The 12,725-nt window shown below is 54.0% G+C and overlaps 1 protein-coding gene across 3 annotated transcripts in view; it reads right to left on the bottom strand.

The window, feature by feature from the left end:
• The window catches only part of RIN3 (Ras and Rab interactor 3), a 123,318-nt gene that overhangs the window by 66,673 nt on the left and 43,920 nt on the right, over positions 1–12,725 (bottom strand). For all 3 annotated transcript variants that reach the window (XM_070249778.1, XM_070249779.1, XM_023628298.2), the window contains exon 3: positions 6,140–6,257. In XM_070249778.1, the coding sequence (XP_070105879.1) occupies positions 6,140–6,257 (118 nt within the window). The remainder of the gene's footprint in view (positions 1–6,139; positions 6,258–12,725) is intronic.

Genomic DNA, 12,725 nt, shown 5'->3' with positions numbered 1-12,725 from the left:
ATGGATTAGATCACTGGCCATTGGTGGTTGATTCAACCCCCAGCCCCTCTCCCCTCCTCTGAGGTTAGGGGGCGGGACTAAAAGTTCCAACCCTCAAATCACACGTTGGTTCCCCTGGCAACCAGCCCCTGTCCTGGCTGCTTTCCTTACGTCACCTCATTAACATAACCTCACATGTGGTTGAAAGGGACTGGTTGTGAATATCAAGACACCTTTGTGGCTCTTACCACTTCAGAAACTCCATGCGTTTTGGGAGCTCTGTGCCAGGAATGGGAACAAAGACCAAACACACATTTCTCATTGTAAAGTGCAACGTCATAGTCAGGATGCTGCTGAGCGCTCCCCAGGCGCCAGGTGCACCGTCCAAGGTCGCTGCTGCCCGCGTCCACGCATCGACCCTCCAACGGCTGTGCTGCAGAGCTCCGCATTCTGCAGTGGAGGAAACTGAAGCACAGAGACGTGAAGTGACTTGTCCGAGGTCAGAAGGTGACAGGGACAGAATAAAAACCTAGAACTGCCAGGCTTTCCAAAGCTCGTGGTCTCAGAAGACGTTTCCACTGACAAGAGTGCAAGACTCCCCACTCTTCGATGCGGCCTCCCTGATACGAGAGCAAGAGCTGGCCTCCACGCCAACCCCGACTTTAATAATAATCGTTCCTACCTTTAATGGACTTAGTACATTTTGGTTCAAACACAGGTTAAATCTCATTCTACGATAACTGATCAGTTGGTGGAAAGCTCAAACCCAAGAACGCGATAATGCAAAGCTCCGGTGTGGAGCCCAAGGGCATTCTGGGTGACACTCCGACCTCCAGACATACAGATCTCTGCTGCCCTGGAGGGCTCACTTTAGCATCTCCCCTCCTTGGTTTCAGGTCCCTGAGCCCAGTGGTGAGAACCATCCGTGCCAATCAGCACAGCCATTCACCGCATTTGCCTCTGAGGAGGATATGTTCCCAAGCGCATCTACCAGCTGCAGCCACCGGACCAAGGACCAGGGGCCTGAGAGTGGGGCACCTGCTCAGGGCAGGAAGAAACTCGACTGAGCTGGGCAGGCCGGCTCAGCCTGGGTGTAGGGAACAGGCAGGGAGGGACGTGGGGCTGCCCTAGGAACACAGGGCAAGTGGTTCGGACCGAGTGCTGGGCAGTCACTTCCTGCAGGGGCCAGACCACATCACCCGCCACTGTCTCATAGTTCCTCTTCCAGAGGCAGGGCCAACTGGTTTTCTTTTTTTTAGCAGCCAGCAAAAATATGCCATCACATGAATGTGTCACTGTCACCGTCTTCAAGAGTGCAGAATAATGAAAAAGGAGCTAACGTCCCCCAGCCAGGTGGTTAATTTCAGCCATAAAGGGGCAGGGCTGCTGCCGGAAGCTGGCCCGGACTCTCTCCATCCTGTGTCCTGCTCCCTGGTCCCCGAAGTCCCTGCCCCAATGTCTCTTCTGCTGGTTCTCTGCCCCGACCCTCACCCATCTGGCCTCGGATGGACCGGAATGAGGCTAAGTGGTGACCCAGACACCACGAGGCCTGCTGGTCACCTCAGTGCAGCTCAGAGGAGGACGGCGGATGAGGCAGATGGTCATGCTTCTTCAAAATAGTCGCTCCCCATCCCTGCCGGTCACATGCCAGCACGAGGATGACACTTCCCATCCCACTGGTGTCTTGCCTGCATCCAACCTGTTTTGGCCAATGAGAAGTGAGGGGAAGTGACACCTGCGGCCTCAGAGCAGAACTTTTCAGAGCCATCCTGGAATTCCGCTGTCTCTCTCTTTCCATCCGCCCCCAGGCAGCTGCTCTTTCAGCCTGGACCACAGAGTGCTGTTTCTGTAAAGAGCCTCAGCTGACGCGGAGCAGGGAGCGGTCACTCACGTGACCGTGTGCGCAAACTCGGTGCACAAGCCTCTGCCCTTAGGGCTGTTTGTTGCCGCGGCGTAACCAGCCTGAGCTGACCGGTTTAGGGTTTTGCAAAGAAACTCCTGACAAAGAACTAGAGGACAAGGCAGGTGCCCAGAAGCACAGAGGTGGTCCAGGGCACTCTTCTTCATTCAAAACAAACGAGCGGAGCCACAGATGAGGTTGACCACCCACTTTCAGGGGGATCCCCTCGTCTCCTTCCTTCGCCTCAGCTCTGAGTGGGGAACCCCAACAAAAGGCCCCGGTTCCAGGCCCTGGGCCTTTCCCTTGCCCACTTCCTCCTCAGGCTGCCCACCACTGCGGCCACCACGGCCACAGAAGGACTCAGGGGATTGGTGGCTCCCTCCTCCCAGGAGGGACTAAGAGGCAGGCCCACATGTGCCCGTCTGGGATTCACCCAGAGCCTTGGAACCATATGTGTAGACTACTCGACTCCTCCTTCTGGCTTAAACCCACAGGAGGATTAATAATAATAATAACGACAACATTATTCTAATGCTCTGTTGTGCTCCGGGCACTGGCCTGAGCACTTCAGACACACTGACTCCTTCCAGAACCCTATGAGGGAGGCACTGTTATCATCCCCATATAGAGGCCTAGAGAGGTTAAGTAAGGTGCCAAGGTCACACAGGTGGTAAAAGGCAGAGCTGGGATCCCGACAGAGGCTGCGTGGCTTCCACAGTCTGTGCTCGATCGCTATGCTAGGGAGGAAGGTACCGAACAGGAAGACAGGGCAGAGAGGGAGGAGCAGTGAGTCAAGGAGACAAAGAAACACACCACCAGGTCCCTTCTTGATGTTGTCTGGGTTCGTCCTGGGAGCAGAACTCAGGGGGCTGAGGTCTGGGGAACCGTGGAGTAATATAAAGAAAGAGCAAAATAAAACACACACAAATGTATAGACGACATCTGTGTAGTTATAGTGAATGAAACGAATCATGATTAAAGAGTTATGTTCCTCTTTGAGTTTTGAAGGTCTTTTCAGCAAAGCTAAAGCAGCGAATTTTTAAAGGCTTAAAAATGGAAAATGAGGGGCTGGCCTAGTGGCATACTTGTTGGGTTCACCCGCTCGGCTTTGGCAGCCCAGGGTTCCCAGGTTTGGATCCTGGACATAGACCTACACACTACTTGTCAAGCCATGCTATGGAGGTGCCCCACATACAAAATAGAGGAAGATCGGTGGAATGTTGGCTCGGGGACAATCTTCCTCAAGCAAAAAGGGGAGGACTGGCAGCAGATGTTAGCTCAGGGCCAATCTTCCTCACCAAAAAAAAAAAAAAAAAAAGGAAAATAAGATTCTACCACATGACTCTGGGAGGAAGACATGAAACCGGGGAAGTAAGCTGCCTTCATCCCCAAGTGCCCTGCTTTGTCACTTGGGATTCTACTCAGGAATGAGATATACAGCCAGACATGAAGTCCTGGTTCCATGGGGTAGGCCCTGAGCATGCTTTCTGACCAAGCTCCTAAAGGCCAGGGTGGGGCAGGGGGGTGTAACTGGTTGGTTGGAAAGATGTAGAAGTGATCACCCTGGAGACTGGGGCAGGAGGGTGGGGACAGAAGCAAAGGGGCAGAGGAGAAAAGCAGAACTTCCCGACATTCTGTAGGCCCAGCCTGAGTCCCTTACCCTCCAAGAAGCCTTCCCACTGAGCCTGCCCTTGAACCACGCTCCCTCCTTGGGCTTCTGGAACACAGACTGACGTGTCACGTGCTCAGCACAGCACTACTCCCCACTTCAGCTACCTTCCCGATGTTGGTGTTGAGATCCAAGAGCATGGCTGGCTCCTGGGTTTCTAAAGGATCGCAGGTAACCAGCATCTGGGCAGCCAAGTCCCGGAAAGCCTGGTTCCCCCAAGAAGAATTAGGAGGACACAAGCCCCGTTAAGTCCATAAGCAGGCAGGCTTACGGCCATCTCTCCCACGAGGCTGTAAGTGCACCCAGGGTCTGTGCAGCCCCCGCCCCCGAGACAACTTCACCCCTTCTGCAGTCATCAGAGGCGCCATATATTTGGTCTGGGGAAACTACAGCACTCCCCATCCTCTTTGAGATGCCGATACTTTCCTCCCTGAAGACGCTGCAGGAAACGGCTCATGAAGGCTTGCTATATAAATTCACAATCCCACACACGCCATTCCCCTTACCCAGTGAGCAGACTCCTAGCAGTTCACCCAGATCCAGGCCCTCTGCTTCTTCCTGGACACAGGTCTGGACCACATTGCCCAGGCTCCCTTGCAGTTGGGTTTGGTCACGTGACCGAGGTCTAGCCAATGGAATGTGAACATGTGTGACACACCCCCTTCCAGGCCTTGCTGGTAAGACCCGCCCCCAAGCCTGCTCCAAGCTCTTTCCTCTTCCAGCCTATTGGCACAATGTCAATGGTAGGGAGCTGGAGGCTGCGAACACAAGGAGGCAAGGCCTCCGTCAGGGCAGGTCCCTGAATGAGCCTCCCCCACTGACCGTGAATCCTGAATGCGAGCAGGGAACTAGCCTCTTCTGGGTTTAAGGCATTAGCGTTTGCAGCAGCTGAGTGATCTTCCCGCTCACTTGTCCTCCACAGCCTGACTCCATCTGACTGTCCGTCCGTTGTGGTGGTCACTCGCTTACTGTCTCCTCCCTTCACTCGACGCAAGCTCCGAGAGACAGGGACTGCAATTGCTTCCCTGCTGTGTCTCCAACACAAGCACAGAGCCTGACGCAGAGCAGACGCTCAGGAACTACCTGTTGAAGCTGCGACCGAGGGGATTGTGTTTTTCCTATTCTTCCTGAGTCTGGGTCCCTGGAAAGGCTCCCCTACCGCAAGAACAGGAACCTGCCTCTGCTTTCACTTTCGTGTGCCCCTCTAGAGATAGAACACGAGCCTTTAATTGAACTAATACACTCGCCCTTTGGGACCCAGCCTGTGTTCCCTCCTCTTTGCACCCTCCCGAATCCTTCCCACCATGGTCTGCATCCTCTGTGCCCCTGGGCCAGGGGTCCCTTTGCGGTCACACCTGTCACACTGCACAGCAACTGGTGATGGCTGTGCCTCTCCCATCCACCATGTCCCCCATCCTCCAACTAGACTGGGAGACCCCTGATGCCAGGATGCTGTCTTATTCATCTTTGCATCTTCCCAGCGTCGGGCACAAGTGTCTCTTGAGAAGCAGGCACTCCAAAATATTTAACAAATATTTTAAGAATATTTATTATATTTATATAATATTTAATTATGTAAAGATATAATTATATAAATATAACTATATTATATATTTATAAAATATTTAATAAATATTTTATCTTCCGTTTTTTTTCCTCCCCAAAGCCCCAGTACTTAGCTGTATATGCTAGTTGTTAGTTCTTCTATGTGGGACGCTGCCACAGCATGGCTAGATGAGCAGTGCTAGGTCCACGCCCAGGATCTGAACCAGTGAACCCCAGGCCACCGAAGTGGAGCATGCAAACTTAACCACTCGGCCATGGGGCCGGCCCCCTACCTTCTTTGACTGTTGTCACTCTGCTGCTAACCAAGAGTAGAAAGTTTGCTCCTCTGGATTGATTTATACGAGGACCTAAGCCAATACTTGGAATAGTCTTACAGATGCTCCTAACAAGCTTCTTGGATCTTAATACCTGGCATGGCCCATGAGAGGAGGTGGGAGCCCAAACCCTTTCAGTGCATATCAGTACAAACCCACCCTAGACCCAGGGCCCCAAAACATGTTTCCACTGAGGCCCAAGCCTGCTCCTGGCAGCCCTGTGCACACACAGAACTTTTGTCTTTCAAAGGGTGTGGCCATTTGAGCCTCACAAAGGCTCTGTGATACAGGCAGGAAGTGACTATTATGTCCATTTAACAGATGAGAAAACTGGGGCTCAAAGAGTTTAAGCGACTTGTCCAAGATCATGGTTTGAGCGTGTGCTGAGCTGTCGCTAGGACCCAGGGGCCCAGACAGTTCCTCTCCGTTTCTTCCCTTTCTCCAGCCTGAGCTAACAACGGGAAACTTCGCAGTGGCCACGAGGAAGCAGAGCCAAGAAGCCACGACATGGGCGAGCGGAAACTCACATGGCCTTTGAGTGATAAACTGAGTTTAAAACAAGCCTGACCAAACGACTTCAGCAGACTGAGAGCTTTCCCCCTTCTTCTAAATTTAAACCCCTCCAGCCCGAGAGGCGCATCTGTGGTTACAGGGTGTAGCATCTGCTACTGCTGTGTGGTCAGAGGCCAGCACAGGAAGACGGGTACTTACTCGATTTTTCTTCTTTAATGGTGTATTCGAGTACCTCGGATGAGCTCTCGTTCGGGGAAGGGAAGTGGACACAGAGCACCAGCTGCTTCGAGCTGCTGTCCCGGCGGACCAGGAACGTCTGCAATGGAAGAAGCGGGGGACTCCGTGAATCAAAGATTTGGGTGGAGGTTAGAAGGACAACAGTGAGATGGAAGTCATCTGGAATGTTCCAGAAACAAGGAGGCAGGTAGGGGGCAGTGAAGCATCCCTCAGGAGAACTGGGGGTTCTGCCCCAAGAGCCATGTGTCACCTGGCCCATGTCCTCTGACTCCTTGAGCCTCAATTTCTCACTTGCTCATTGACGGGGGTCAATTAAATCAATGTTTATGAAAGAATTCTGTGCTACAGACACGGAGTTTGGCAGAGAATATTTAACATGGAGATTCCTGTGTCCCTCCCCCACTGCCCCACCCCCCTCCCAAGATGCTGGTCCGGTGTGTGGGGGAGAGTGTCCAGAATCGGCTGATTCTGATACAGGTGGTGGTCCAGGGTCCAAACTTAGACAAACTCTAATGTACAGGAGTGAGGCTGAATTTCAACTCACAGCCCGGCACGCACGCTCTGGGGGAGGCTGCTGGAAACAATCACAGACATTAGTCAATTCACACTTTTTTTTCCCATGGAAATAAAAACAGCTAATAACAATACAGAGCTTTCTCTGTGACGGGAAATGTTACGAATACTTTGCATATATTGCACTTGCTCCATCCTCTCGACAACCCGATGACGCGAGCTTTGTTGATGAAGAAACCCTCCCTGTACCACAGGTCCCACCTGGTGAGGCACGTCGCGTCCTTTCTCCTCGTGTGGATTTATTCGAGTCTGAGCAACCAGGCCTCTGGGCCAGAGGGTGTATCTGCGTTCCAGTAACCAAGCATGACCCAAAGTCTAAAGCAGAGCCGCATGTCCACAGACACATCCCCTCTACTTCTGCTCTGGGCCATGGTTCCGCTCAGCACGAGGGACTGTGCCTCCGAAGTTCTGCACCGGTCGCACCCCACAGCGCCCCAGGGGCAGTGCCCTCCCACTGCCATCATGGGGAGGAGGCCCCTGCTTCCTCCCACAAACTTTGTTTTCAAACTGTCCTATTTAGTCTCTGCTGGCCCCACCCCAGTTCATCCCTCCTTCCAGGTGATGACAGACCCTTCTGGAATCTCCCAGCCTCCTGGGGCACAGCTTCCCCTGGGTGAGGAGGAAGGGTGTCCCTCAGCCGGGGAAGGACACGCCTTCCTTTCCTGAGAAAGGACTTGGCCACAGTGTCCCCCCACCCTCTCCCCCTCATCTCCATCCCGGGGTCTAGGCCTCTCCCACTCAGGCCCCAAGCACCCAGGCTGGAGTTTGAATGACCAGGAGTCCAGACCAAGATGCTGAGGGAAGGCTGGGGACCAGGGCCTCTGGGATATCCCAAGGACGTGGCCCCAAGCGTGAGGCTCTGGAGGAGCAACGAGATGGCATCGTCCCTTTGCCCACCCAGGCACACTGCCCTCCCTCCCCTTTGGTGATGCTCCAAATTCTCTGCCATTGTTATTGATTACTATTATTATCACCATATTGCTATGCTGTTAGAATGGCTAATATCATCATCGTTAATAAAACACTATAATGACATCGTTATTATTGATCAGTAGCAGCTAACCATATTGCCTCCCTAGTCCACCCAAGCCTTCACCCGGGTTCACGAGATCCCGTGATCTTACTTAATTCTGTTATTAAGGTGATGGGGGGGGGGTGCTATAATTATCCCCATTTCATAGATGAGGAAACTGAGGCAGAGAGGTAAGTAATGCCCAGGACCACGAGCCTGGTAAGTGCTGGAGCTGGGATTTGAGCTCAGGCCCCTCAATTCTAGACCCTGATCCTGAGCACGCAATTACCCCCGGACCCGGCCAGAGAGGGTGGGTCCCTTGCTCTGTGTGAGAGTGTGTGTCCCTCTGGAAGCAGCGACACAATGAACCTATTAGTCATTGAGCTGCATTTGGAAATGAGTTTCCCAGCTGCCGTCCCGGAGCTGGAGAGTGGAGAGAGCATGAGAACCCGGAGTGGATGCAGGGGGACGGGAGGGAGGCGGAAACGGGAGGCAGGCGGGATGCTGGCTGCACACCGCCCCGGCCCCCCGGAAGGCGGCCCTCCCTAGGGGACCCAGCAGGAGGTCGGTTCACCTCTGGAGGCCTCCTGCGCCCCTTCCATCAGCTCAGATGGGACACCTGGGCTCCCGGCAGAGCCCCGCCCAGCTCTGAGCTGCAGCATCGCTGAGCTGATGAGTTCACCTGAACCTCGCCTGACCCCAGGAACTCACTGTCTTTCAAAGGAAAGAGGCCACTTGGCGTCTTCTTCAGAATTCTTCCTGCCTACCAGGCCAGGGGGAACCAGCAGCGTGTGAGGGAATGTGACTGTGTGTGTGAGAGAAAGAGAGAATGGCGTGTGGGTGAGTGTGGCATAATAAAAAATACATCTGGTCTTTGCCCCCAGTTCCCGGCACAGAGCTTCAAAAACCCTTGGAATTTCCTGAGTGACAGGAATGTATTGTGTTATGCACCAAGAGCCACTTTTGACCACACCTGAGTTTATGCTAACAGGTGACTCATTGTGGCTCTCAGTTTCAAAGCGGGGGCTGGCCACAGAAAGACCACCACGTGATTAGAGGGCTGGAACTTGTGGCCCCACCCCCAACCTCGGGGGAGGGGAGAGGGACCCGGGGTGGAGTTCAAGCAGGTGGCCAATGATGTCCTCACTCACGCCCGAGAAAGGAAACTCAGTCGGACCCCTGGACGCTGAAGCTTAGTGGGGCTCCCTGGTTGGTGAACACACTGCCCTGCGGGAGGGCGAGGGGCCCAGATTCCACTAGGAGCGGGTGTGGGAGCTCTGCACCCCCTCCCCCTGACCTCACCCCTCTGCGCCCTTCATTCAGCTGCTCTTGAGTTGAATCCTTGATAATAAAACGGTCATCTGAAGTCCAGTAGGGTGCCCTCGGGGAGCCTTCTGAGTCATTCTAGCGGATTATCAAACCTGAAGGGGGGTCATGTCTGTACCGAGTCAGACAGAAGTGTAGGTCGCCCAGGGACCCCGACTTGGGTCCGGCACCTGCAGTGAGGGCAGTCTTGTTGGGGACCTGCCCTTTAACTTGTGGGGTCTGCACTCACTCCAGGCAGTCAGTGCCAGAACTCAATTGTGGGACACCCAGGTGGTGTCAGAGAGTTGCTGTGGAGCGTCGTGAGTGGGCACGTGTGAGTGTGGGGGGGTGGTGAGTGTGGCCCCCAGGGCCTCCCTGCCAGAGCCTGGGGGAGCAGAGCATGGGGAGAGGCCGGAGCCAGTGGTGCCCCTGGGCAGGCCGACAGAGCAAACCTGGACCCTCGACCCCAAGCCAGGGCAAGAGCCGGGGCCGGTGCCCTCCTGAGCCGAAACCAGACTGGCGGTGTCTTTGTCAGGCAAGTGCTTTCTTTACACACGTGGTGCATGTGTGGGGGACACATGCCCAGGTCACCTGTTCAGAGCGCGTGCATACAGCAGAATGCCCTTCTCCATCCCCGAGTGTCAGGAAGGAGCTGGTGTTTTTCAAACTGTGGGTCATGACCCATCAGTGAAAACGCCACCGACCTTTTTTTTTTTCCACATAAAATACAAGAGAACAAAATAGAAGATAATAAGGATGCCTATAATAAGGATGGACTTTTTGTAAGAGAGACCTACAGAGGGCCAGGGCCACAGCAGAATGCATATTTCTTACTCTAATGATGGTCACCTCCTTCCTTGAGTGTCTTTGACCGCCCCAGATCTCTCCCTAGGGTGACTGCAATGACAAGCCACAGCTGCCAGCCTCCACTGGACCGCCCTTGACGCTGCCCTGCATGCTAATTGGCTCTTTCACACCCAACACAGAACTGTTTCTAGATTTCTCCGCTTTGCTGAGACCTTGACAGTGTTCTCCACCCTCCACTGATAGAAAGAAAGATGACAGGAGCTCCTCCAGCTGGGAGGCAAGTCACGATCTGTCACAATCTGTATTTCCTCCTGGACTCCCACAGGGTCCTGAGCAGCCAGTTACGAGCTCTGTGACCCTGGGTAATTCCGTGCCTTCTCTGAGCCTCAGCGTTCTTTTCTGTAAATGGGGCTAACACCTATGACCACCCAGCAGAAACGAAACCACAGCCCTGCCTCTCAGTGTTTGAAGAAGTAACTGCGCAGTTGATCCCGGAGGCGCCCAACGGTACCTGGGATGAGTGGGTCTCCACAGAGGCTCACTAAGGATTAACGCTCCGTTGGCTCCATGTCCTCCCCCATGGCTGGTTTTTGTTCTTCAGTCTCCCAGCCTCAGGCTCCATCTAGAAATTAAAGGTGATTTCCTCGAGAGAGCGGTTCAGTCGATAGGAAGGAGCCAGAAGTTAAAATGGCGGCTAACGTCTGTGCTCTGGGCCAGGTACCTTACATGTGGCATCACCCGGTTGTCCCCACAGCCCTGGAAGGAGGGGCTAGGACTAGTCCCTTGGATGGATGGAGACTCGGGTCACAGAGAGGTTAAATAAACCGGAGGCCACGCAGAGGGGAAGTGCAGCAGCCGGACTCACACCAGGTGCCACCAAGAGCATCTCGCTTATCTGGTGCCATCTTGTCTGTGTTATCTACTCACCGAGGGGCAGGGATGTGGAGAGGGGTGGAAAGTCCCCCAGGCTGGCTTCCCACAGGTCCCCCATTCTGAACGTCCAACACCCACCCTTTCAGCAGGGCCACAAAGCCTCACATAGTACTTCCTTCTGCCATGGCCAAGTCCTGGGGCTCTTTTTTTTTTTTTTCTGCTTTATCTCCCCAAACCCCTCCACCCCATACACAGTTGTATATCTTAGTTGCAGGTCCTTCTAGTTGTGGGTTGTGGGATGCCGCCTCAACGTGGCCTGACGAGCGGTGCCATGTCTGAGCCCAGGATCCAAACCCTGGGCCGCCGCAGCAGAGTGCGCGAACTTAACCACTCGGCCAAGGAGCCAGCTCCAGGGGGCTCTTATCTGAAAACCAAGATAAGGCTCTAGGGGGGTTGGGGGCGGAGGAGGCTGTGAGTGGTGGGGGCGGGGCAGGGAGGGAGGCTAGGGGAGTCCTCTGACCCTTCCTGCCTGGAGTGCAGGTGGGAGGGGGCACTGACAGGTGCCTGCTGTGGGCAGAACCCCCAGCAGTGGTCTGCCTTGGCCACTGTCTTTGGGAATAAGACGGTCTGTTCCACGTTCCCCTTTGGGGAGGTTCAGCTGCTGAGCTAGTCACAGGCCCCTTCTGGGAGGTATTCAGTCAGCATCTCAAAAACAGTGTCACTGTACAGCAAACTGCGGGAAAAAATGCAGAGTAGTGACTCCTGCAGAGCATTCTAGATTATGGCGAATCTCCTGCACTGAATCTGGCAGAGTTCCACCAGAGTCAGAGCCCGGCGGAGGACCACCTGCGTGAGCTGTCTGGGTACCCCTCGCCCCCCATCCTCCCCGGGGGTCCACTGGTTATACTCTAAGGAGATGCTGCCCACAATGTTGCTGCGGGTGAGCACACAGGGGCTAGAGAGCTGGATGGGACCCCCGGGCTCCTCCAACACCCTCCGAGGGATCCATGTGCCAATCTGCCAAGACCCTACTTCTCTTTCTACCCTCTGCAGCCAGCTTTTTAGAGATGCAGAGGGACTCGAACCCCAGCTCTGCTACTCACTAGCTGTGGGTCCACGGGCAAGTTACTTTCCTCCTCTGGGTCTCAATTTCCTCATCTGAGCGTGAGGATCATCATACCCATCTTTCGAGGTTGCTGTGAGAACTGCTGATCATGCATCTAAAATGTCTGGCACAGAGTGTGCACTGAATAAAGAATAATAACAATACTTATTATAGGCTGCTACCATTTACTGAGCACTAAACCACGTGCTAAGATTTTTATATGCATAATCTCAATTGATAAACAAATGATAGTTATTAATAAGATTGTTATTACGTATCTTTTTTTGCTTACAGCTGGACCAAACAGAGAGGAAGAAGGACTGAAGACCATTCGCCTACGTGATGGGTCAAAAATAGCCACGAACTCCTTGCAGCTCTTCCACCAAGAGGTGGAGTCTACTTCCTGCACCTGGAAGGGTGGCCTTAGGACCTGATTTCCAAAAGAAAGCAGAAGCGACAAGGTGGAATTCTGAGCGTGGGCCTTAAGGGACGTATCAGCGTCCACGCTCGCCCTTTGGACCACAGCTGTCACGTGAAGAAGCCCCAGTGAGCCTGCTGGAGTCGTGGGGCCCGGCCAACAGCCGGCACCAGCTGCCAGATATTGAGTGAGGCCAGCTCAGGCCAGCCAGCTCGAGTCAAGCTGCCAGGTGACTGCAGCTACATGACGGACCCCAGGGAGACCAGCAGAAGAACCACTCAGCGGAACCCAGCCCAAACCGCTGACCCGCAGAACCGTGAGCCAATCAGAGGTGACCGTCTCAAGCCGCTGGGTTTTGAAGTGGTTTGTTATGATACAGCCGGTATGTGGACAAGGGCCTCATCCTTTGGGTGCCCCCCTTCTTTCTTCCTTCTAGGAAGCGCTGCTGGAGGGC

The sequence above is a fragment of the Equus caballus genome, chromosome 24 (genome assembly GCF_041296265.1).
Source record: "Equus caballus isolate H_3958 breed thoroughbred chromosome 24, TB-T2T, whole genome shotgun sequence".
NCBI lineage: Eukaryota > Metazoa > Chordata > Mammalia > Perissodactyla > Equidae > Equus > Equus caballus.
Note: the sequence above shows the minus strand (reverse complement) of the source record. Positions and strands in the feature narration are given on the sequence as shown.